The 23045-nt window shown below is 56.9% G+C and overlaps 2 protein-coding genes across 12 annotated transcripts; one reads left to right on the forward strand and one right to left on the reverse strand.

Moving 5' to 3' along the window:
• Positions 1-245: 245 nt before the first annotated feature.
• On the reverse strand, positions 246-8344 carry FCSK (fucose kinase). 7 transcript variants are annotated; one of them, XM_031051890.2, is made up of 23 exons: positions 8247-8344; positions 7992-8149; positions 7816-7866; positions 7603-7728; positions 7362-7434; positions 6983-7080; positions 6754-6834; positions 6545-6664; positions 6208-6349; positions 5844-5971; positions 5648-5749; positions 5056-5226; positions 4915-4982; positions 4389-4753; positions 3772-3982; positions 3167-3333; positions 2858-3085; positions 2568-2711; positions 2332-2451; positions 2071-2258; positions 1773-1872; positions 1042-1265; positions 246-884 (listed from the first exon to the last, which is right to left on the reverse strand). In XM_031051890.2, the coding sequence occupies exons 1-23, from the start codon at positions 8314-8316 to the stop codon at positions 768-770; spliced, it is 3252 nt and encodes a 1083-aa protein (XP_030907750.2). In that variant the 5' UTR covers positions 8317-8344; the 3' UTR covers positions 246-767. The 7 variants fall into 7 exon arrangements, with proteins under 7 accessions (XP_030907750.2, XP_030907748.2, XP_030907747.2 ...); XM_031051888.2 differs by having other exon boundaries at positions 5648-5746; positions 7362-7728; XM_031051887.2 differs by having other exon boundaries at positions 7362-7728.
• A 198-nt stretch (positions 8345-8542) lies between these two features.
• ST3GAL2 (ST3 beta-galactoside alpha-2,3-sialyltransferase 2) lies at positions 8543-21142 on the forward strand. 5 transcript variants are annotated; one of them, XM_034072979.1, is made up of 9 exons: positions 9176-9294; positions 13601-13711; positions 16177-16420; positions 16504-16929; positions 17027-17220; positions 17582-17761; positions 17896-17941; positions 18111-18230; positions 18558-21142. In XM_034072979.1, exons 4-9 carry the CDS (start codon positions 16597-16599, stop codon positions 18729-18731), a joined length of 1047 nt encoding a protein of 348 aa, XP_033928870.1. In that variant the 5' UTR covers positions 9176-9294; positions 13601-13711; positions 16177-16420; positions 16504-16596; the 3' UTR covers positions 18732-21142. The 5 variants fall into 5 exon arrangements, with proteins under 5 accessions (XP_030907730.1, XP_033928871.1, XP_033928869.1 ...); XM_031051870.2 differs by lacking the exons at positions 9176-9294; positions 13601-13711 and adding an exon at positions 8543-8664; XM_034072978.1 differs by lacking the exon at positions 13601-13711 and having other exon boundaries at positions 9147-9294.
• Positions 21143-23045: the final 1903 nt, after the last annotated feature.

Consider the following 23045-nt stretch of genomic DNA (forward strand, 5'->3'; position numbering starts at 1 on the left):
CCCCAGCTGGCATTGGCATAGCACAAGTACAAATACCCCAGAGCTAACACGGGGAGCCAGCGGGCTGCCAGGCATGGCTGCCTCCTGAAGCAGCACTCCCAGCTCTGACAGCCAGGGCTGTAAGAGGCCAGTAACCAGAACATGCTGGACCTGCACAAGGAGAGCTTTGCTTGTGCATTGCTGGGACTCTGAGAGCTCATTGGGAGGGAGGAGCTCTGCTGGGGAGAGAGGGAAAATAAAACACCTACTGGAAACAAGCTGTTTTATTCAGAGTGACTGCAGGGACAAGTAACTTGCTGCAGTGATAGTCTCTGAGCATGGGCAGGACTTGATTCCACATCCAGGTACATTCTTGGTGCAGGAACATGTGTGCCAGTTGGGCAGTCTCTGCTGCACGAAGAGCAGGAAGGTTCCTGCTAGAGGCAGCATCACAACTGCCCATTCTTTTCCCTTTGCAGAACTATGAAAGCTGGAGTGAAATCCTCAAATCAGCCTGGAGGCCCTAGCAAGCTGTCTTTCTGGCTAAGCTTCCCCTCCAGGTATGGGTTTGCCTGTGCCACTTGTGACAGCTTCTCCAGCCTCTGTGGCTTTTGGGGCATGCAGCAGCACAAAAAGGCCACATAAAGACCTAAGGCACCTACTGGAGCCAAATGAAGCAACAGCCTCTAAATCATCAGAGATGTCCCTGCTTTGGAAAGCAGCTGGCTGCTGCCCTGCCTCTCCTGCCCTGCCTGCCTGCCAGGAATGGGTCAGAGCAGAGGCCTTCTTCACACAGCCATGTGTTCCCTCGGCCAAGCACAGTCTTCTGTATCACATCCCACAACCTTCACCGAGAAACCACTCGTGTCCACTTTGATGCTGTGGATGCTGAAGTTGCCCAGCCCCTAGGAAACAAAGAACAGGGATGCAGGTGGGGCAGAAGCCAGCAACGGACCTGCCCTCCACAGACTGGGGAGAGGTAAGGGGACAACAATCAATCTCATCCCACTGTCCCATCTCATTCACCTGTGCCCCTGAACTGCCTGGGAGCTCATGTCTCACCTCAGTTTTGGCTAGAATTTGGTGCAAGACCTCTTTCTGCCGTGGGGCTCTGGTTAAGACGTAAAGGAAGCCACCGCCGCCAGCCCCAGCCAAGCACTGCCCATAAACATAGGGCCGGAGAGCATCCATCATGCGCCCAACGGCCAGCGGCTCACACCCAGGTGCCATGCATTTCTTCTGCTGCCAGTAGCAGTCCAGACACTTTCCAATGAGTGGCAGGTTACCTGCAGGAGAGGATATTGCAAACTATCTCCCTTTGTTTCTCACGCAAGAGGCAGGTCTCTGCCTCTCCTGCTCAGCACAAGCTAAATTCTGCCTTCTCATCTACCCCATTACAATCAGCCCTGCCTGTCAAGCAAGCAAATCTAGCCCTGTCACATTGCTGTTTATTTCTAATCCTCCACAGGGGGAGAATTTGCTTGCTCTAATGTTTCAGCTCCTCCACAGCATTCCAACAGCTAAAGGCCAAATAACTCCATGGCAAAGGACAGGCATGGTCCCCAGCCCCATCATGAATGACTTGGAGAACACCAGCCAGCCTCGATGTGTTTCATCCTCCCTTCCTTAAAGTCTGTTTTTCAAGTCTGAATTTTGGGACATTGCCTGTAACATGAGGGTGGGCCTGGGGGAGGAATTTTGTCTCCCCAGGACTGCACAGACTCTCCCTGGGGAGGTTTGTGTTCCTTCAGTTGTTAGAAGGGCCAGCCTGGCCCAGGAGAGGGGGCTCACACCTTGCCTCAAGGCCTGGGCACACTCCTCCGCGTTCCTCACCAGCGCATCAACATTTTGCACAGCTGAGGGCAGCCTGGCATACCAGTTCCTCACCACGTCCTGAAAGAGGCCAGAATGTCCCTGTCATCACCCTCTTGGGTCCAGCAGCACCCAGGCAGGCAGTGCTGCACACACAGCCTTCAGTGCCAGCTCCTATTCTGGTGGCAAAGCTTTGCACCAGAGAAGGGGACAGGCACCAGAGCCCATGGCGAAAGCAGAAGCCAGAGACTGCAGCACCCGGGGGCACCCTGGCATTACCTGGAGCAGGTTGCGAGCCAGGCGCGTCTTCCCTGTGTACACAAGCAGCAAGTGATCGTTGAGGGTCTGAGTAAAGCCATTGGGCACCTGGATCTCCTCCACCTCCACCCTGAGCGGCAGCTGGGCTTTTGACCTCCCAATTTTGATGCCTGGCACGAGCCCACCGACCTGATCCTGCCAACCGCCACCTGCAACAGCAGAAGGGCCTCAGACACTTCCAGGCCCTCACCCTATGGGCTGACAGCTTCCCCTGGTGCCTACCTGTTGTGAGCCTCTGCTCCAGGTGCAGCACAGCGTGGATGAGAGACTCAGTGCTGGCAGCCTTCCCGGCTGCCCGGTACAGCGACGCCATCACAGCTCCTGCCAGGATGCTGCTGGTGCCTGCAGGGAGCACAGGTAAGGCACATGCTGGTGAGAGCCCAGGAGCAGCAAGGGCGATGCCCCATCACCATGCTGGCAGCAGGAGGGACTCCCCAGCCCTGTCCCTACAGACTTACCAAGGCCAGACCCATGGGGCAGCTTGGACCAGGTGTGCACCTCAAAACCTCCCCTGAAGTTCTCCATCAGCTGGACCTGCAAGGGTTTCTGTGAGGGGAACTGCACAATCTGGCTGCAGATGAAAGCAGCTTTGAGCAGGGCTCCTGAAAACAAAAAGAGAAAGCAAAGCTGACACCTGCTCTCTCACCCCGTCAACCCTCGGAAAGGGGCACCCTGGAACCATGGGGTTAGGACACCCAGGGGGACATCACAGGTGTGGAGCTGGTCTGTGTGGTTGGTGGCACCTCACCTGGTGCATGTGGCTGGCAGTAATCCTGCAAGTGCTCCAGCTCCCGGCACACCAGCTCCGCCACCACCTCGCTCTGCAGCGTCCCACCAAGGCTGACTAGGCGTAGCTCTGGCTCGCTGATCCGCCGCACCCGTGCACTGATGGGCCAGCATCCGTCCACCAGTACCGCCACATCTACCACAGCCCCACCATGCTCATATGTGATAGGGGGGGTGTCACTCCAGCCACCTGTGGGTGCTCACTATCAGCTCCCTGCACCACAGGGGTGAGACATGGATCATGCCTGAGGCAGGGGACACACACACTCACCAGAGAGGTCCAGGCGGGCTGGACACACCACTTGCACCCAGTGGCCCAGGGGTGGCAGCTCTGCCTGTCCCACAGTGACAAACTGGCACGAGGACATCACTGCATGCCGGACAAGGATCTGCTCAGCCCCCTCATAGTGCCGAGCTGCTCTCACCAGCAGAGCTGGCCTAGGAAGAGAAGGATGTTTGGAGAAGGATGTGTGGAGACCTCATAGCAGCCTTCCAGCGTCTGAAGGGGGTCTACAAGGATACTGGAGAGGGACTCTTCATCAGCAACTGTAGGGGTAATGGGTTTACTGAAACAGGAAGTTCAGATTAGATACAAGGAAGAAGTTCTTTACTGTAAGGGTGGTGAGAAACTGGAATAGGTTGCCCAGAGAAGTGGTGAATGCCCCATCCCTGCCAGTGTTGAAGGTCAAGCTGGACACAGCCTTGTATGACATGGTCTAGTGTGAGCCATCCCTGGCCATGGCAGGGGTTGGAACTAGACAGTCTTAAGGTCCTTTCCAACCCAAACCATGCTACAATTCTATGCTGAGCCCACCACTGCAGCTCCATGACTCTGCTGGTGCCTGAGATAGGGCAGCTCATCAGCCCCAGCCTCACCTGCTCATCCATTTCTGCCGCTCAGCAGCCAGCTCCCAGACACCACTGGCGATGTCCCCACTCTCCAGGCGCTCAAAAGCTGAGGCCCACTCCCTGTTGGCAGCGGGACCACTCCGCAAGCCCCCTTCTCCTCGTGCCATGCAGCCCAGCACCTCAGCGATGCAGGCGAGTGCCCGTGCTGCAATGCCAGCGTCGCCAGCCGTGGAGGCAACTAGAAAATAAAAGGAAGCTGCAAAGCCACAGCCAGGCTGCAGGCCATAGAATCATAGAGCCTTAGACTGATTTGGGTTGGAAAAGACCTTAAAGCTCATGCAGTTCCAACCCCCTGCCATAGGCCGGGACACCTTCCACTAGAGCAGGTTGCTCCAAGCCCCATCCAAGCTGGCATTGAAAACTGCCATGGATGGGGCAGCCATAGCTCCTCTGGGCACCCTGTTCAGTGTCTTATCACCCCACTTGCGCAATGAGTTGGCTCAAGGGAAGGACTTGCATGGCTTGCACCCATCCGGGTTTGCTGGTGCCGTGGCAATGACAGGGTGTCACAGGAGAGGGTGGGGAGCACCAAACAGCCATAGCACCCAAAGATGCAATACACAGCTCATGTGAGTCCAGCTCACCCTCATCCAGTGTGCCCAGCAGAGCCTCATGGTAGCCCTCATGGACAGCACTGCGGGCTAAGGGCAGGAGGCTGCTGTCCTGGCGTTCCAGCAGCACACGCCGCACCTTATGCTGGCCCTGCAGGAAGAAGAGGGCCTGGCGGGCACCCAGCTCAGCCGCCTTGTCCAGGCAGGGCAGCAGCTCCTGCCAGGACATGCGCCAGGCTGCCCGCCAGCGTGCCAGACGCTTGCCAGCCACTGGTGCCAGCAGCCACAGCACGTCCTCCAGCCCCAGTGCCTCGTGGGCATGCAACACTGGGAAGAGCCGGGCACTCAGCAGGCAGCGGCTCCCCTGCGGCATCTCAGCATCCCAAAGGTCCCCTTCCCTGATGGAAGGAGAGCCCATCAGCACTACCCTGGGCCTTGACGACAGCTTCCAGAGGGCAGCCAGAATGCAGGATGGGTTGAGGTGGTCATGACACCTCCCCATTGCAGCCACCCTCAGGGGAGCCAGGTCTCCTGTCCCATCCTGGCACATGGTACCTACCGTATTCCTGTCCGATGGAAAAACTCAGCCCAGGGCATGTTCAGGTAGGTGGCCCTTTCAGCCGGACTCTGCAGAAGGATGGAGCAGCTGGTTACACGCTGGCTTTGAGGGGAGACTCTCACCACCCTGCAACCCCTGTACCTGCCAGTCATCAAGGCGGCCGCTGAGAGTAAACACACGGCAGGGCAGATCACGCAGCTGCACATGATGGCCCTGCAGGACGACGTCACGTAGGGGAAAGCCTTGCAGGGCTGGTGAGGAGCCTACAGCAAGGCCAGAAAGCAAGCAGCCAGGACCAATCTCCAGGGGACCCTGTGAAGAGTCAGCAGGGGTCTGAGTCCCCAAACTGGAGCCAGATCCCAACATCAGAAAGGGAAGAACACCCTGGGAGACAAGCTGGGGCCAGCAGGAACCAGGTACCAGAGGAACACACTTTGCTTTGTTGTGGAGCTGCAGGGATATGGAACTGCAAAAACTCAGGCCAAGGCCTACATCCATGACAGATGATTTGCCCTGGTTCCTGGGGAGGGACAGGCCAGGGGTGACCTGGTCCCTGTGCCTGGGGAGGGCAACAACTGCCAGGGTCCTCAGCACCACCTGAAAGGCAGCCCCAAAGAGGAAGGGCATGGCAAATCTCATAGTCGTGGGTCCCACATCCCAGCCAGGGCCACCTCACCCTGCTGCCCATCCAGTGTACTGAGAACTTGGGGTCACTCCCATCGCAGCCATGTACCTGGAGGTGACAGTGCTGGATGACGCTTCCGGCTGCCAGCCGCACGGCTCCTTCCAGCAAGCAGTTGGTGACCGAAGAGCCATCCTCCAGGAGACAGGGCTGCTGACAAGGGCACAGAGGCACGTGGCACCAGGTCCTAGCCTAGAGCAACTACCAGAACATGTGTGTGAGCAAGGGTGGGGGTGGAAGGACATACATCCACATGGGAATGGGCTGTTTTGCAGAAGAAGAGGTGGCTGGCAGAGCTGGGCAGGAGTGTCAGGCTGCGGATGTGGTCGCTCGCAGAGGTGGTCATGTAGTCATAGGACGCATTGGAAATGCAGGCTGTGAGGGACAGGAAAGCTGTCAGCACATCAATGGCAAATGTGGCTGTGCCCAACACGCATGTGAGCCAAGGACAGCCAGGGAGAACATACCCCCGTCAAAGGGGGACAGAAAAGACCTGGAGACCTGCAGCTGTGGGGAGAAACAGCCAGGCCCTGACCATGCCACTTCTCCCCACACAGGGGAAGAGGGCTCAGGTGTGGGTCATGCCAGTGCACCACTACATCATCACTTACCCATGCTAAGTGGAAACGTGTGGAGAGCTGCCCACAGCACGGAGCGGGCATTCCTCACACTAGTGTCACCACCACCCTTCACAAAATCCTGCTCTGTCACCCCCCTTGCCATGGACAGCACAATGTCAAAGAAGAGGGAGAGCTGGGGAGAGAAGGGACCTGTTGGGTGCAGCCACTCTGACTCCCACCCTCCTGCTGAATGCCCCCCTCCTACCACTTTTCCCACCCAAATGTGGTATGGGGGGCAGAAGCCCTAGAGGGCAGCAGACCCTAAAGAGATGCCCAGCAGCAGCACCCATGGGGTAAGGCACCCTGTCCTCTGCAGAGGGGCTGTCACCTGGATGGGTGGTGCCCCCGAGTCCAGTCCCATGTAGGTGCAGGCATCCAGAGGAGGGATGACATGGGTGGCCAGAAGCTGCTCAGCAGCATCCGAGGAGAAGAAAACCACACCGCACACCTGCGAGGGCACAGCAGGGCTGAGACTACAGCCACAGCGACACAAGGGACAGGGCTGGTGAGGCCACCAATGCCCAAGTCATGCCATACCAGTGGGACGGTGCCATCAGGCCCTGCACACTGCTGGATCTGGGCTTCTGTGCCTTTGTAGATGATGTTGTGCACCAGCCCCTGGGAATGAGACCACCACAATGAGCTTTTCAGGAAGCCCCAAGCCAAGCAGCCACAGCAGGGCTGGGATCTCAGCACCCAAGGCACCAGAGGGGTAAGGAACCCTGTGCCTCCAAGGGCACCCCTTGGAGGAGGAGCTGCTATTGACCTGCTCATCAGTGAGGTAGACCCCGTGGTTCCTGGCATATGCCTGGCTCCCGGGCACTGCAATTACTCTGACACCCTGGAGGCCATCCCAGTTGATCCCTGAGGAGAGGGACACAGATCAGTGTCCACTGGGGCAGCATACATACTTGCCCAAGGCCCAACTGCCTGACAACAGGGTGCATGGCAGATGAGATGAAAGCGGTGTTCAGCCTTGGCCACCTTCCTTTGGGCACGATGGATGCTCCAATTGTACATGTGTCATCAATGCCCAAGCATCCACACCCTCATGGAACAGTGCAGTCCTGGACCAGGTGTGCTGCAGGCTCTGCCCCCTGTTGCAAAGCAAAGAGGGTGCTGGAAGCAAGGCTGGCACCACTCACCTGGTGCTGAGGGCATGGTGAGGAGCATGTCGGTGCTGCAGACCCACACGCCGGGAGGGGAGCCCACACAGAGCTGCTGAGACAAGGGCCACATGCCTAGGGAAAGCAGGGAAGAGGCCCAACCCTCACACCCTTCCCACCCTGCTGGGAGCCAGCTGAAGGCATCCCGAAGGCCCCCACACCTGGGTGCCCAGCATTGCACAGCACTAGCCCAGAACCCCGTTCCACAGGCCACACAGACCCGGTGTGTCATGGTTCCTAGCAGGCTGTCCAGGTTGCAGACAAGAGCCTCAGCCACAGCACTGGGCTCCTCCACAGGCAGGCAGGTGAAGGCCCTGCCACAGTCATCGAAGGAGAAGTCACGGCCCTGGTGGGAAGGAGAATGCAGGGGTTGTCACAAGGAGGAAGAGGGTGCTTTGGAGCACTCCAGGTTGGGCCGCAGGCCGGCACTCACCGTGTGCAGGATGAGGATGTGGGCTTCCTTCAGGACATCGGAGGTCACCACCTGGGAGGGCAGTGCAGCGAACAGTCACTGGGGACAGGAAAGCCATCCCTTTCCCCACCCTGTTGTAGCCTTCCCGGCCCCGCCAGAGGCTGCACCCCGCTCTCCCGGCGGGGAAGGCCCCTCACCGTGCAGCCCGCCCGGGCGCTGAGGTGCTCGGCCGCCACCAGCAAGGCATTGAGGGTGGCCCCTCCGCTGCCCAGGCTGGCCCATGGGTCCTCCACGGCCAGGAGCAGAGGCGGGGGCCGCGGGCCCAGACCGCCCCTCAGCCGGCGTACCTCCAGCTCTGCCAAGCGAGAGGCGGGCGGCGCTGAGAGCTGGCACCCCCCGCTCCTCCCCGCTCAGCCCGGGGAGAGAGGGCGAGCGCCAACCCCGCCGCTTGCCTCGCTGGAAGGCGGACACACAACCACCGCGCTGGCAGGTGAGGACCAAGACGCTCCACTCCACCGCCATAGCTGCACTGGACCCTGTGCTGCTCCGCGGTGCATGCTGGGAGATGTAGTCCAGACCTCCAGGCCCCCTGGGGAAGGCCAGTGGTGAGAGACTACATCCTCCAGTGTGCACTGCGCGCATGGGCAGGCCGGGCTGCTTAAAGGTACCGTGTACCTCTGCCCCGGCGCTGTAGTGCCTCCCTCCCGCCTCTAGGGTGGTTGCAGAGGGATCATGGGCTTTTTATGTTTTCTGCCCCAAAAAGGCCCCCTCACCCGGCGGCTGCGCGCACCCCTAAGTGCCCTGTCTCACTTGTATCACGAACCCGCTCGGACTCAGCTCGGCTCCCCTGTGACGAGCCGGCTACCAGTGGTGGGTGCCGATGGGTCCCCCGGGGTGGATGCCCTAGGGGTGTTGGGGTGGGTGGCGGCGTGGGCTGCTGGTGGGTGCCCCGTGTGTGCAGTCGTGGGTACCGGGGAGTGCTTATGTGCCGGGTGGGTACCGGCATGGGGATGGGGAGATGGTAGCGGGATGGACACAGAGGGATGCCGATGTGCGGGTCTGGGTACCGGGAGGTGCTGATGTGTCGGGGTGGGTACGGGGGTGGGTACCACGGACGGGGTACAGGGCGTCCACAGACGTCGATGAGCAGGATGGATGCCGGGGGGTTGCAATGTGCCGGTGGGTACCGGGGGGTTATACCGGGGGTAGCCGATGCACCGAGCAGTGCACCGGGACAGACACCGGCGGTGCCGGTGGGCCCGGTGGGCTCTCCTCCTACAAGTCCCACAAGCCCCCAGGGCGGCCGCGGACTACATCTCCCAGGATGCCGGGCCTGATCCCCCGCCCCGCACGGCGCGGCACGGCCTGTCCCGGCCCCGCACAGCCCCGCGCGGCGCGGAGGGCGCGGCGCGGAACAGGGGCCGGCAGCAGCAGCAGCAGGAGCAGCGGCGGAGGGGCCCGGGTGCGCTCGGCGGCGGGGCCGTGACGGAGCCCATCCAGGTACGGCGGCGGAGAGAGGCCCGGGGCAGGGGGGACAGCGGGGTGCGCTGGGGAAGGGCGGCCGGGAGCTGCCCCCTTGCTGGGGGAGCACGCACCCGAGATGTACTGGGATCAGCCCCAGCGAGGATGTGCTGGGCCGGGCCCCGCCGTGCTAGCCCCGCAGAGGATGCTCGGCCCTGGAAGGGGGGGGGGGTCGGGCTGGGGGTGCTCCCCGGGGAGCTGGCCCTCGCCGGCCGAGTGTCCCGGGGTGCTGCTCAGAGCACGGACCCAGGTGAGGGGTACTGGGGGCAGAGCTGGGGTGGCTACAGCGGCGACCGGAGTAAAGGGGGAGGCTGTCTGAGAGTGCCCTCAGTGCCCAGCAGTGACAATGTGCATGTGAGGTCGTCAGCAGCAGAGTGACACATGGCTGCGTGACACACGGCGTCCTCGCTGGGGTAGTGGCAGCCAGGATTTCACAAACACAGCTCGAGCGGCCCTGGGGACAGGGTTGGAAACTGTCACCGAGCAGGAACGTGTCCCCTGCTTGCGGCTGTGTGCTGGGTGGCGGCGCCAGTGTGGGAGCCGGTCAGCCTCCAACCCTCCGGGGTTAGGGGGTGTCTCCCCGGCCAAAGTGCGGCTGTTGGGGTGCTGGAGCCCAGCTTTCAGGGCCTGGGGATGCAAGGGGTCCCCATGCATGCTGGGGACTTGGGTGCTGCTGAGAAGGTGAAGTTTTGCTGGGGCTCCATCTGTGAAGCCAGAGCGTGCATTGCAAAGCTCCCAGATATTTCCCCAGAGCAAGGACTCCCCATGGCAGAAGGAAGATTTTGGGGTATGAGGAGGGTGCTTAGACAGCAGGGAAGCTTGGACTGGATGAAGGGCCATATCCCCTCTCTCTGTGAACAAGGGAAAAACATGGCTGAATGAAACCAAATAACCTCAGAGCCCCCAAATTTACTGCGTTTCCCTCCAGGAGGATGTGTGGGCTCCATGCTGGTGGAGGTAGTTTTGCTCCCCATTATCTGTGGATCTCCCCTTTTCTGGCATGGCCCTGAGCAGCAGCACTGGCTACATCCCAGCCATCCCGAGGCAGTGAGCTGCGATGGGAAGTTGCTCAGCACTTTGGGCTTGGTTTGCCTTTTTTTCCCCCTTTTATTAGAGCCAGATGTTGCCTCCGCAGTGGTGATGCTTGGGGCGGGAAGAGGAAGCTGCTGTTCCCCGCAACCCACCATGCGCGTGCCCGTCTGCCTGCTTGTCTGTCTGTGTGTCTGTCCCCATCTGGCAGCGAGCAGCAGCCCCGCTGCCGGTTGCCTGCAGCAGCTGCCTGTCAAAAGCCTTTCCCTCTCCTCCAAGGAGCTCATGGCGGTTCTTGGGAATGGCAAAACACTCTCTGCTTGCTCGCCCACGTCTCGCCGGTGCTGGAGGCAGGCAGGGAGAGGAGAGCAGGCAGGAGAGGAGAGCCCTGGCAACCACACAGTGGGGGAACTGACTTGGGCTTGAATTTTCATGCCCAAACAACTCCAGACTGGCACTTTTTGGTGAAAGGCACTGGTGGCTCCAAGGGTGAAATGGTTTTCCTGCCAGCTCTTGGCACTTCAGATGCCACCCCAGCTTGGTACACACCACGGTCCCAGCAGCCTAATGGCTTTCATCTCCTCCTGCTGCATTTAATTCTTGCAAGAGTTCAAACTGCTAATTGCTCTCCAGTGGCTCGGTTGGTTTCGGTGCTTCCCAGTGAGCTATGATTTATAAGAGCTTGCCGGTCCCTGAGGGCCTGGGATGTAGTGGGAGAGGCCGTGAACCTCCGTCTTGGGCTCTAGGGGATCTCTCAGCTCCAAGTTGTCCTTTGCCATTGGCATGTTCCAAAAGCCTTTTTGGAGACTGCAAGAAATGTGGGTCTTGGCTCTGTGGCAGAGTTCGCAGAGGTGCTCCCCAAACCACATATGGATGAATGATGAATACCTATAAACATATACAATATGTTTAATAACAAATATATATAATCTGTATTTTTTCCGTTCAGTGGTGGGGCTCTAAAGTAACCCCAGTGACAGTCACTCTTGGGAAACCAGATCAAGGTGCAGGCACTTTGCCATGGGTGCCACCATGTCCCTAGCAAGGGACCTTTGATCTGCAGCCATAATTGGGCTGATCAGGAACATGCAAATGCTCCTTCTCTCTAAGTGTACAAGCAGAGCCCTGGCTAGCAGAGAGGAGAAGCTGGGTTCCCTCACTGAGTCCTGCTCTTATTTTATATCTGATGGGAGCCCCTGGCAGTTGTTGGTCTGTCCTAGGATCCATGGTGGAGCCTTTCCTAACATCCCTGTGATGAAATCTCCTAGGTACAATTTTCCTAACAAGTTCAAGGTCCTCTCAGCCCTGCCCACAAGCAAAGCAGGTTGCAGTTCTCTGCTCGGGCTGTGTCCTATGGGAGAAAGGAAACTTTTGGTCACAGCACCCATCAACCAGCCCTCAAAGCCTTCAGGTTTCTACCACTTCCCATCCTTGGAGCTGCTGAGCTCCAGGAAGAGGGATGCAGTGGGGGCCTCACATCCCTGCTTGCCTTCCCTGGGCAAAAGGCCATGGCTGGAGTCAGCTCTGCAGCCTGGTGTTGGCCCATCCTGCACTCCTGCACATTTTTTCCTGGTGAGGCATGGATCATGAACCTTATGGCTGGGGAAAATGAGCTGTAACAGTGGAGGGCAAGCAGTTCCCTCCCTGCTGGGTGCTGGTGATGAAGGGGAGCAGGAGTCTGCCCTTGCTGGGGACCATGCCTGCTGCAGTGTGTCACATCCTTGCAGGTGGCTGAGGATGGGGGGGAGACCAATTTGGGGGTGTCTCTGGAGTGCTTTGCATGGGGTGCTGGAGGGAGGATGAACGAGAGGAAGAAGTGGATGGTGGTGAGCACCAGGCTCTTGCTCCTCTGCTCTGCTGGTACTCACTGACCACCCATCTGCTAGCCAGCCTGAATCTGGGTGCTCAGTGTGACCCAGCTCCATGGTGTCCAGACCAGTGGTATCTGATGTAGTGATACACAACCTGGTGGCTTGGTGATACCTGACCTGGTGGTATGTGAGGTCAGTAGTACCCAGCAGTGAGGCAGTTGGTGCAAACTGGGGGCTCTGGAGTAGGTGCCTGGGGGTGCAGGGCAGCACGGCTGGGTTTGCCCTTGGCTATGGCTGGCTCTGCAGGCATTCAAGGCCGAGGGGGGGGCAGAGTTTCTCCACTGCATCAAACTGAGCAGGGACTTCCTGTCCTCTCCCTGCCTGTCCCCAGAGAGGAGGCTGCCTCCAGTGCCTCCGCCTGGGCATAATGAAGCCACAGGAAGAGTGTGGCCTTGGGCTTATCAACACCCCTGGAGTGCAGGGGCTGGGGATGTTGCAAGCCCCTTCCAACCACAAGGATGGGAGCATCCTTTTCTGAGTTTTCCCACTGCTGGCACCTCCCCTGCACCCCCAAATCCCATAGGAAACGACCTCACCAGTGGCTGGCTCTGTCCCAGCTTCATGCCGGGTATTTGGCCTCCCAGGCTCTTTCCTGGCCTCATCCCAGTGCTGAGGGATGAGCCTGAAATAACCTCTTCAGATGCTGGGCACGAGGAAACCCTGGAATTGCTGCCATGGCCAGCAACCAATTAACTGGGCTTCATTAGTTGATTGAGCTGGTTGATAAGAGTATGATTAATTAAAAGGATAAAGAATGAGTTACCTGATCCTTACTGCTGTCAGGTGGTGACGATGCCTTAACCCATGAAATTGGCTTCTCCTGTTAATCCCTGGTGCCATCAGCCCTTCGTGGCATCACTTAACAACCGGGAGAAAAAGCACCAACACTGGGCTCACTTCTTTTCCTTTCCAGAGAGGAAACAAAACAGATAAAGGGGAAAAATATGATCCCTCTGGATGGACAGTGTGGGAAAGAACCTTTTAATTAACCACACTTTTCTTGCTGGGTCTCAGTTTGGATTTGGAAGCCAAGTGATGCAGAAGGACAGGAGCATTGCCCCTTCCCGCGCTGCCTCTGGCAGATTCCTGGTCACCGTTCCAAGCTAACATGAGCTGACGGCCCCAGCTAAAGCAGTGCCGGGGGGGGGGGGGGGGTGTGTGAGAGGTGGGGGCTGCGACCTTGGGCAGCAGTTGGGCTGTGGAAAAAAAAGTGAATTTGAGGGGTTTTGAGTGTTTATAGTAATTCAGCTTGCTGAAGCCAGGCCTGGAACATGAACAGATCATGACTTGGTATTTCTTTCTGCCTGGGGCTGAAGGGGAAGATTCAATTCCCTTCCTCTTAAAGCAAAAAAATTGCTAAATCTCATTTTTTCCATCCATGACAGCAAGAGGAATGCTGGTCCGAGATGGAGCCATCCCCACACACTGCTCCCTCTTCCACCTACAGAAGCCAGGCACAGCTCCAGCACCTGATCACTAGCTCAGCAGTGGCAGAGGTGACATCCCTGCAAAGGGGCTGTGGAAAGGGTGGAACATGGATACCCAGGGGCGTGTTTTTCAATGACTCTTGGAATACCCAGCCCCAGCATGCCTTTGAGGAGCAGCAGCTGATGTGGGCAATGCTGCCTCTGCTCCTCCGTGCCCCTTCTTATCGGCCCCAAGCAAGGTGACCCCCATCTCCTGGTGTCAGCTCCTTCCTGTGCCCACCCTGTCATTTACTAGCAAGGAAATCAGTGCAACAGCCTCAAGATTTCTTAGAAATGAGCAAACAAAGCCAAAAAGACCTAAAAAAAAAAAAAAAGCTGGCTTGGGGATGTGCTCAGTGGTTTTATAACTGATGGAGAAGGGAAGACATCCTCGAGGCCCCTGGGCTGTCAGTCACATTTCTCCAGCATTCATCCTGAAATTAAACCTTATACATCCCAAAAGGAAAGATGATATGATTGGAAAAAATCATCCAACTGTAAAAGCAGCAGAGCAATTTGGCGAGCCCTTTTAATAACCTCGCTTCGTTATGTCTTGCAATCAAAGAGAAACTCATGTTTGATGAGCCCGTGGTCTTCAGGAGGCAATTAAGGAGACCTGGGGATGAATTTGGGAGTGAGAGGACATTTAATGGTATTGCTGAGTTGCTGGGCTCACTCACCACAGAAGAAATCCCCCAATTCCCTGTTATTTTAAGAAGGAAACATCAAACCCTGATGCAAATTGCCTCTGCAATGCCTCTGGTCAGTGGGGTTTCATTTGGCAGTGACAGGTTGGGTTGGATTTTGGGAGCTGGCAGCAGTGGTATAGTTAATACTGGGGTGTGGATGGATGTGTAGGTGCTGTGTCCCTGCTGGGGTCTGCAATGACCGGTGCAGATGACAGCAGCCATCAGCCCCTGCTAGGGAAGGGATGACTCAAACAAACCACTGGGATTTCAGGCTGCTGGGCTGGAGGATGGTTTTCCATCGGGGGCAGCTCTGGAAGGCCCAAGACAAAACGTGCTCCAGATGCTGGGATGCGGCAGGCAAGACACAGCTGGGCTGAGGAGCCGGAAAGGGAGTTTTCCCCCTTTCACCAGGAACAAAAATACCACAAGCACATGATGGCTGATTTCCTTTAGCCTTTAAAAAGCCCCATGGGATGTAGAGCGGTGGCAGCTGGGGAAGGGGGATTAGCCCATCCTGCTTGGCATCCCTGCAATGGCACAGCTAAAAAGAGCCCAAAATTGCCTTTTAACTCCAAAACCTTCCAGCATGGTGCATCTGAGGGGGATATAGAGCTTTTGACTGGCTTTGTCCTGAATGGCCCTTGAATGCAACCCTCCATTAACAAACACCCGTGCGTTTTCCACTGCAGCAGCCCAAAAACTCGTTGCAGTCACTTGCTGGCTGTGTGTGTCCCACAGAGACATTAAATACCCCTGTAGACAGGGAAGAGACTTGAACAACAATCATGCCAGGGACACACACCTGTTTTCCATCTCTGTAAAAGCTGTCATCCTTTGGACAAACACTTGGCTGTGGGTTAATAATGATTTGGGCAGGAGCTTTCTGTGTGATGGGATTTCGGGCTGGGTTTTTTGGGCCATGCTTATGTCTTGCCCATTCCAGCAAGGAGCTTTTGGGAGTGCTCTGCAGCCTCCATCCCTGGGAAGAAAGCTGTGATCTTGCATAGGATGTTTTTTTAGAGGAAAGAGGCATCCTGGTGCCTGCTAGGTCCTAATCAGTGCTGCTGGCCTCTGCACTGGCCTAACTGGGGCCAGTGCTGAGCTTTGGAGGTGATGTTGCCATGGGGGGTCCTGCCCTGGCATCCTCCTCCCCTTTTCAGGGTGATGGACCCAGCCCCAGCTCAGCAGCTGTGTTAAAAGGGGATTTTCAGCTATTTTGTGTTTTTTTGGCTGAAGAGGGTCTGGCTTTGCCTTCCCCAGTTCCTCCCCTGGCACAGGCGCCAGCACCTCTGCCCTGGCTATTTTAAGCCATCGGGATCATGAGCCTTCAGGGTCACCTTTCCCAAGGGACGCTGCCACACAGGGGGACAACAGCCAGTGGTGTCAGTACCCGTAGGGCCCCCGCGGGGCTGTGACGTGGCTGTTGCCTGTCGGTGGTGGCAGCAGCTGGTGAAGAGCGGTTTGGAGGGGCTGCTTGTGGCTTGGTAGAGGAGGAGGATTGAGCCTCAGAAAGGAGCCGGTGGTTCAGCTCCAGAGGCAAGTTCATGGTTCAGCCTCTGTTTGGCAGAGATGGGGAGGGCACAGCCTGGGAGCTCCCCCAGTGCTGCTAGTCAGGAGCACCTCTGTTCGCTTCGTACCGGCTTGTCCCGTCTGGGGATGGGCTGGGTGGCATTTGCAAAGCTCAATGGGAATTAACAAACCCTGTGGCCCCCCAGCACCTTCCTCCTGCTCAGTGCGCCCCTCAGCTCCACCGTTTGCATCACCATGTGCATCACCTGACGCATCATCCCTTCCTTCCCACTTCAGGCTGGTATCGCAGTGGCCATGTTCCCGAGCCGGTGGTGGTGGGCAGCATGCCAGCAGATCAACTGAATGCAGGGAATGATGAGCACCATCACAGCTAAAAGCCAGACAGGACCAGGACCTGGAGCTGCCACTGAGGTGTGGTGCCGCGGCTGAGCCCGGTGTGCTGTGTGCCAGATCCCTGCACCCAGCAGCACGTGCTCTCACTGAGGCTGCACCACGCGGATGGAAAGCTGCAGCCCGGCAGGTAGGAGACCAGCGTGGTGGCTGCTGGGGGGCTCTGCATTCTCCCCATTCCGCCACAGTGAACTGAAGCTCTGTGTCCCGTAGGGACCCTCGCTGGCTGGCTGACGCCATCCTGCGCCCTATGCCCCAGCCCTATGCCGGAGTGGGCGCCCTCCCCGGCTCAGCCGCTTGCCGACCATGAAGTGCTCATTGCGCTTCTGCTTCCTCTCGGCTGCCTTCCTACTCGTCTTCGTCATGTCCCTCCTCTTCACCTACTCCCACCACAGCATTGCCTACCTGGACCCCGGCGGGCTGGGCGGCATCCACCGGGTGAAGCTTGTGCCTGGCTACGCTGGCATGCAGCGGCTCAGCAAGGGGGGCCCATACCCCCGGGGCTGCTCCTGCCGCCGCTGCCCAGCCGACGAGGCTAGGGCTGCTGACTGGTTTGATGTGCGCTACAATGGCGCCGTGTCCCCGGTGTGGACCAAGGACAACATGGACCTGCCACCTGATGTCCAGAGATGGTGGATGGTGAGCAATGAGACATCAGTGCCCCACACCTCCTGCACGGGGAGCTTTGTCCGCCACTGGCTGGTGACCCCACACCTTTCTCCTCCACCCCTCGCAGATGCTGCAGCCCCAGTTCAAGTCCCACAACACTCATGAGGTCCTGAGCAAGCTCTTCCAGATTGTGCCAGGGGAGGATCCCTACCGCTCCCGCGACCCACACCACTGCCGCCGCTGCGCCGTGGTCGGCAACTCGGGCAACCTGCGTGGCTCTGGTTATGGGCCAGAGATCGACAGGCACGACTTCATCATGCGGTGAGGGCAGGGGACCCCCTCAGCCCTGCAGCCAGCACAGAGGCACGAGGTGATGCCGGCAGCACCGGTGGGTGCTGAGTTCCCACTGGGCACCTCAGCAGCATCTCTCCTGGTCTGCAGGTTCCAGGGGGTTGTTCCTGTTGTAGCTGCTTGGTTCTGGTGGGTGCTAGAGTGAATCCAGCCCTGCCACCTCCCCTGGGCTGGCTGGGGGGACCACCAGCTCTTCCCAGCACCCTGAGCATCAGTGGGCTGGGAAACTGCCCCTTGGCAGCCTTCAGCCGATCACAGGGGACACCCATGTCATTTGCAAGGGAGCAGGGTGGCTGGGAAGGGGGTGTCACCTTCCCTCCTCTCTCCCCAGGATGAACCAGGCCCCCACGATGGGTTTCGAGGGTGATGTGGGCGGTCGGACCACACACCACTTCATGTACCCCGAGAGTGCCAAGAACCTGCCTGCTAACGTCAGCTTCGTGCTGGTGCCCTTCAAAACCCTGGACCTGCTCTGGATTGCCAGTGCTCTCTCCACGGGCCAGATCAGGTTGTAAGTACGCGGCTGGCACCTGCAGAACTGAGCTGGTCACTCACCTGCCACCGAGACGTCTCCCCTGGGTTCCTCCCTTGGTTGGAGGACACAGGACCTCTGGTTGTTCACCTGCCTCTCCATTTTTTTCCCAGCACGTATGCACCTGTGAAGCCTTTCCTGCGGGTGGACAAAGAAAAGGTAAGGAGGGCTCATTCCTATGCTGTGATGAGCACCCGTTTGCCCATGGCCCCTGTCACCCCATCTTCTCCTAGGGTCCCTGTGCACATCTTGGTGGTCCTTTCTGGGGTGCTAATGCCAAGGGAAATGTAACCCCGGCTCCAGCACTAACCCCAGCGTGTCCTCCCAGGTGCAGATCTACAATCCTGCCTTCTTCAAGTACATCCATGACCGCTGGACGGAGCACCATGGGCGCTACCCCTCCACCGGCATGCTGGTGCTCTTCTTTGCCCTCCATGTCTGTGATGAGGTGGGTGATGGCTCCTCAGGGTCCTCCTCTGGGCTGTGGGGACCTGGCTGGCATGGGCTAGGTTTGCTGGGACCCTGAACCTTGCTTGGTTAAGGAGGAAGGTGGCTTCTTTGGGTCCAACTGCAGCAGTTTCACTTCCTCCAGTTGCCTGACACTATGGTGATGGGCACCCTCATGCTGATGGGCAGCCTTGAGCAGTGCAAAGGCCAAACAGAGGGATATATGGTGTGAAATCCCCCCCAGCAGCATTGTGGGTGCTTATCCAAGGGGGGTCCCCAGCCCACTGTGAGGGTTAGGGCTGGCTCATCCTCCTCCTCACATCTGCAGGTGAACGTCTTTGGGTTTGGCGCTGACAGCCGGGGTAACTGGCACCATTACTGGGAGAACAACCGCTACGCTGGGGAGTTCAGGAAGACGGGAGTGCACGACGCCGACTTTGAGGCACACATCATCGACATGCTGTCCAAAACCAGCAAGATTGAGGTGTACCGGGGGAACTGAGCCTGCCCAGCTCTCCCCGGAGCACCGGTGGAGCCAGCCTGGCCTTGCTCGGTGCCTCAGCAGCCAGGCAGGTTCAGAGCTAAAGGAGACTCTCTGCTTTTTTAATTATTATTATTAAGAAACCCAGCTGAGAAGGGATTTGTGAACACAATCGGTGACCGACGGCGGCAGCTGCCGCCTTGCATCTCTTTACAGTCAAACCAAATGCTGCTCTTTTTAAAACAAGATGACAACCCCCACCCCTACCCCCGAACCCAGGTGACTTTGGGGAGCACCTGAGCATCATGTCTGGGCTGAGGCAGACCTGGTGGCCCAGCAGCCTCACTGGTGGAACAGCTGCTTCTTGCTTCCTTTATTTTTGATATGGGTTTTTTTATTCACCTGGAGCAGCTGCCCCTGTTGCTTCCCCAGGGAAGGCTCCCTCCCAACACGTCACGTAGGTCCTGGTGCAGCTGGATCGCATGGACCCATCGTGGGGAGCTGGTGGCCGTGGGAAGCCAATGCTCTGCTGCAGGCTGTTGGCTGCTGTCACAGCCAGGTTGGGAGATGGAGAGGAATCCTGGCTCCAGGGCTGATCATCCCTGCTCCTCTGTCCAAGGACTGAGGAAGGGTAGGATGGATTTCAGGGGTGACCATGCAAAAGGCAGCTAAGAACCGCACAGGAACAGCAGCCCTGGCCCTTGGACTGGGCTTTGCAAGCGCTTGCAGGATGCTCAAGAGATGCAAAATGCAGCAGCAGCTCCAGTCCCACCAGAGGGGAAGAGACAAGTTTTCCCTTGGCTTTTGGATTGGGAAAAATAACAGATTAGAGATAGCTTTAGTGGGTGAACGAACTGTGCTTTTGCTTCTGCATTGCTACAGACAGCTCTTGTGAGAAGCTGAATTCCCAAAGTCTTTGCTCTGTTTATGAAGGTGGGACTTTGTTGATATCATCCTTTGTCCAGCCAGTGTCCTTAGGGTCCCCAGGGTTTCCTGTGGCACGGAACAGATGCAGAAGGGAAGTGCCTCCCCAAAGATACAACCAAAACCACTTTATTTGGGTCAGTCAGGCAGATGGGTCAGGTTTAGGTTGGTATTATTTTAGGAGATGTGGGAAAGAAAAAGGCAACCATGGAAAAGGTACCCCAGAGAGGGACCTGCCTGCATGACTGGTGACCGCTCTGATGCTTGGCATGGTGGTGGCAGAAACCCCACAGGGGAGGGGTTGTGGGGCTGGATCCCGGGTTGCAATAGCTGTTTGAGGAACAATCACCATAGGGATTTTACCCTTTATGATTTTACCCTTTTTTATCAGGCTCTCCTGCAGCAGCCTCTTACCTGCTTCTCTGCTTCGGTTTTCTTTTTTCCTGAGGTTTCTCTCTGCAATCGTGAAACAGGAGCATTTGGGTGACCTGGAGCAGGCACTGAGCATCCCCTGGGCTGGGAAAATTAATCTTTTCTGTCCACAGGGCTTTGATCCCCTCAGTTTCATGGTGGGTTCTGATAGAAGTGGTGCCACACAAGCACGAGCAGCCCATCCATGACCTGTGACCACCAGAGCCAGCCCGAAGCCCCGCTTCAAACCCCATGACATGGGGACAGGCTGCAGCGAGCCCCAGTCTCCACCTTCCTGGGTTGTTTCTCCTCTTTTTATGGGAAGAAAACTAAACCCACAAAACCACGAGCAACAATGAGTGCCTTGACAACCTCCTGTCAGCTGCGCTGGGCTGTGCCCGCTCCCTTGCCAGTGGTGGGGGCTTGGCTGGGTTATCCAGCAGTCAGAACTGCTTCCCTCCTCACACCGGGCTGGCTCTCAGCTGGGACATGCTGCTGAGGCACACAGAGAGGCAAATGGCATTTGGAGAGGCCAAATCCAGTGTGACAAGGCTGACCAGGGCCAGGCCAGACAATCACAGGGCAAGCAGAGGCACTGGTTACCAAACACAGGAACCAAATGCATTGGCAGCACAGTGCCAGTGTCTGGCTTGCTTGTGGCTCCTTACTGCCCTGACAGTATTTTTATTGGGCTGACTTCATTCCCCTATTCCCTTTTGGGTTTTAATTATTATGTTTATTTAAGCTGTCCCACTAGGACTTGCACCTTCTGGTTCTCTGGCACAGCAGCTGCTGGCCAGGTGTAGGAGGAGGATGCTTCACAGCTGGCAGGGAGCCATTGTGATGAGCACCACTGTACTGTACATAGAGCAGGTGTCAGGCAGAGGCTATGGGCAGAGAGGAGGTGCCCAGGATTGGTCTTCATCACACAGTGCCTGATGGAGCACCCATCACTTCCCACCCTGCAGGGAGAGACACCAGAGCTCTGAGCTAGGGCTGGGAGCAGGGGGTGCCTTTGGCTGTAGCCTCTGTGTACGTGGAGATTTCTGCACACAACTGTCTTAATTTTTTTTTTTTTTAAGAAAAGACAATAAAAAACATGCATCAGAACTGCGCTGTGTTTTCCTTCTGGTAGCCCTGCTGGCTGCATAGAACCCTAGAATCAACCGGGTTGGAAAAAAACCTTTAAGATCATTAAGTCCAACCATTACCCCAGGAGTCCTGCAAACCTGAAACACTGAAGTGTTTTCTTCCCTCTGTCGCTTTCCTTTCCAGATGTTCCATCTTCTAAAGGCAAAAAGAACAGCTTTGCGAGGATTGTCACATTTACGGAGGGGAAGAGCAGTCCCCTGTATCCTGTGCTCTTGCCATGCCACCACATTGCTTTATCTGTACCAGGGTAATGGACTTGGGGTGGAGGACAGTAGGACTGAGGACCCACCAGCCTTCAAACACCAAACAAGGCAGCAAGAAGCAATTCCTGCAATGGCACCTCCAACAGAACCCTTGAGGGGAGGCAAGACACTGGTTTAGAAATGTGTTTTACCTCAAGACACTCTACATTTCAATCAGAGGGTGGTTTGAGTTGGAATGGACCTTAAAGCTCATCCAGTTCCAACCCCCTGCCACAGGCAGAGACACTTTCAGGAAAGGAGGGAAAGGGAGCAGGAGGCTTGGTGGGCCTGGGTGGATGCTCTGCTCTCCTCTCTCCTCTCCATTAGGCCTGGACATGGCCCACCAGTTGTCATTTACATTTTTGCAGCAAAGCAAGAACTGCCCAGCAGCAGAGCCTGACACCACTGCTCCAGGCAGAGCTCCCCATTAGGTGATGCAGACCTTGCATCCATGTCTGCTATGGCTCTTCTGACTCTCCCTGGAACCTAAAACAGAAGCTCCAGCTCTCAGCTCCCAAAGGCTAGATAAACCCTGCAACAGGCCTGGAATCCCAGCAGGATCCCATCCAGATGACTAGGACTAGGGATTTGGATCCTGAAGGACACATGAAGCTCCTGTGCAACAAATCACCAACATCAGGGGTAGTTAAAATGCCTCTTTATTAATATACAAACCAAGCAACATTTAGGCCAATCAAAACATGAAATGAAATAAAGCATGAAATAAGTACAGCATATATAACATGGCCTCAATGGAGAGTAGCAAACTCACCCTGACTTGTGCGATTGGTGAACAACTGCCCATGTCCTCCATCATGGGGTTTAGCCATCAGAGCAGCTTTGTCTCTCCCAAACCCCTTTGAATCCAAGACTGGCAGAAGTGAGACCACAGCTCCTCTCAAATGCAACCACACAGTGTGAGGTTTCTACAACCCCACATCTCAAAAGTATAAAAAAGCATCCCCAGGCTGCTAGAGGTGATCTGTGGTTGTCTGCCTGCCAAGACACTGCAAGGGAGAGGGAGATGACTGAAGTGAATGGGAAATGACACTACTGAAGTTGTTCCTTGCTCTGTCCCACCTCAGCTACATCCATTGCACAACATTCACAAGCATAAGGCACTAGGAAAATGTTTTCACAGGTTCAAACTTCAGTTGTTCTTAAAATTTCAGCAGCAGCACACTTCAGGAGTCCTCTGAGCCCTCTACACTCTGGAGATCAGTAAGAGCATGAAGGAGCTTTGGACACATACTGGTATATTGAGACTCACAAGCAATGCTGGATAAGGGATGTACTGGTGAAGATGGCAGTCTCCTCTCAGGAGACATGCACTAGGTGTCTGTCCAAGAACAGGAAGCCCTTCTGCAGAATTCAGGGCTCCTGTAACATATGTGTATGCAAGAGCCATCAAACATACACAGCTAGGATAGAGCAGAAAGAGACAGAAAAAGGCCTTGTCTCAGAAGCAGCAGCATGAAGCTCATCTAGACCAAAAAGAGTTTTCCCTGACTCCTGCTGAAGATGCTGGAAGTGTTACCATCAGCCTGCCACCAGTCTGGAACCAGCTGCACTCATAGCACACATGTGCTCCTTCCCCTAAGTGTGG

This window comes from Melopsittacus undulatus, chromosome Z (genome assembly GCF_012275295.1).
Source record: "Melopsittacus undulatus isolate bMelUnd1 chromosome Z, bMelUnd1.mat.Z, whole genome shotgun sequence".
NCBI lineage: Eukaryota > Metazoa > Chordata > Aves > Psittaciformes > Psittaculidae > Melopsittacus > Melopsittacus undulatus.

What these genes read in the sequence shown, in the direction of transcription:
- FCSK (XM_031051887.2), bottom strand. Translation starts at nt 8,316, where the DNA reads ATGGCGGTGGAGTGGAGCGTCTTGGTCCTCACCTGCCAGCGCGGTGGT. An exon ending in TCTACCTCACTGATGAGCAG is followed by an intron (nt 6,835 to 6,982) that starts GTCAATAGCAGC and finishes TCTCATTCCCAG; the next exon opens with GGGCTGGTGCACAACATCAT. An exon ending in GGAGCAGAGGCTCACAACAG is followed by an intron (nt 2,259 to 2,331) that starts GTAGGCACCAGG and finishes CTGCTGTTGCAG; the next exon opens with GTGGCGGTTGGCAGGATCAG.
- ST3GAL2 (XM_031051870.2), top strand. Translation starts at nt 16,597, where the DNA reads ATGAAGTGCTCATTGCGCTTCTGCTTCCTCTCGGCTGCCTTCCTACTC. An exon ending in TGCGGGTGGACAAAGAAAAG is followed by an intron (nt 17,942 to 18,110) that starts GTAAGGAGGGCT and finishes GTGTCCTCCCAG; the next exon opens with GTGCAGATCTACAATCCTGC. An exon ending in CCCTCCATGTCTGTGATGAG is followed by an intron (nt 18,231 to 18,557) that starts GTGGGTGATGGC and finishes TCACATCTGCAG; the next exon opens with GTGAACGTCTTTGGGTTTGG.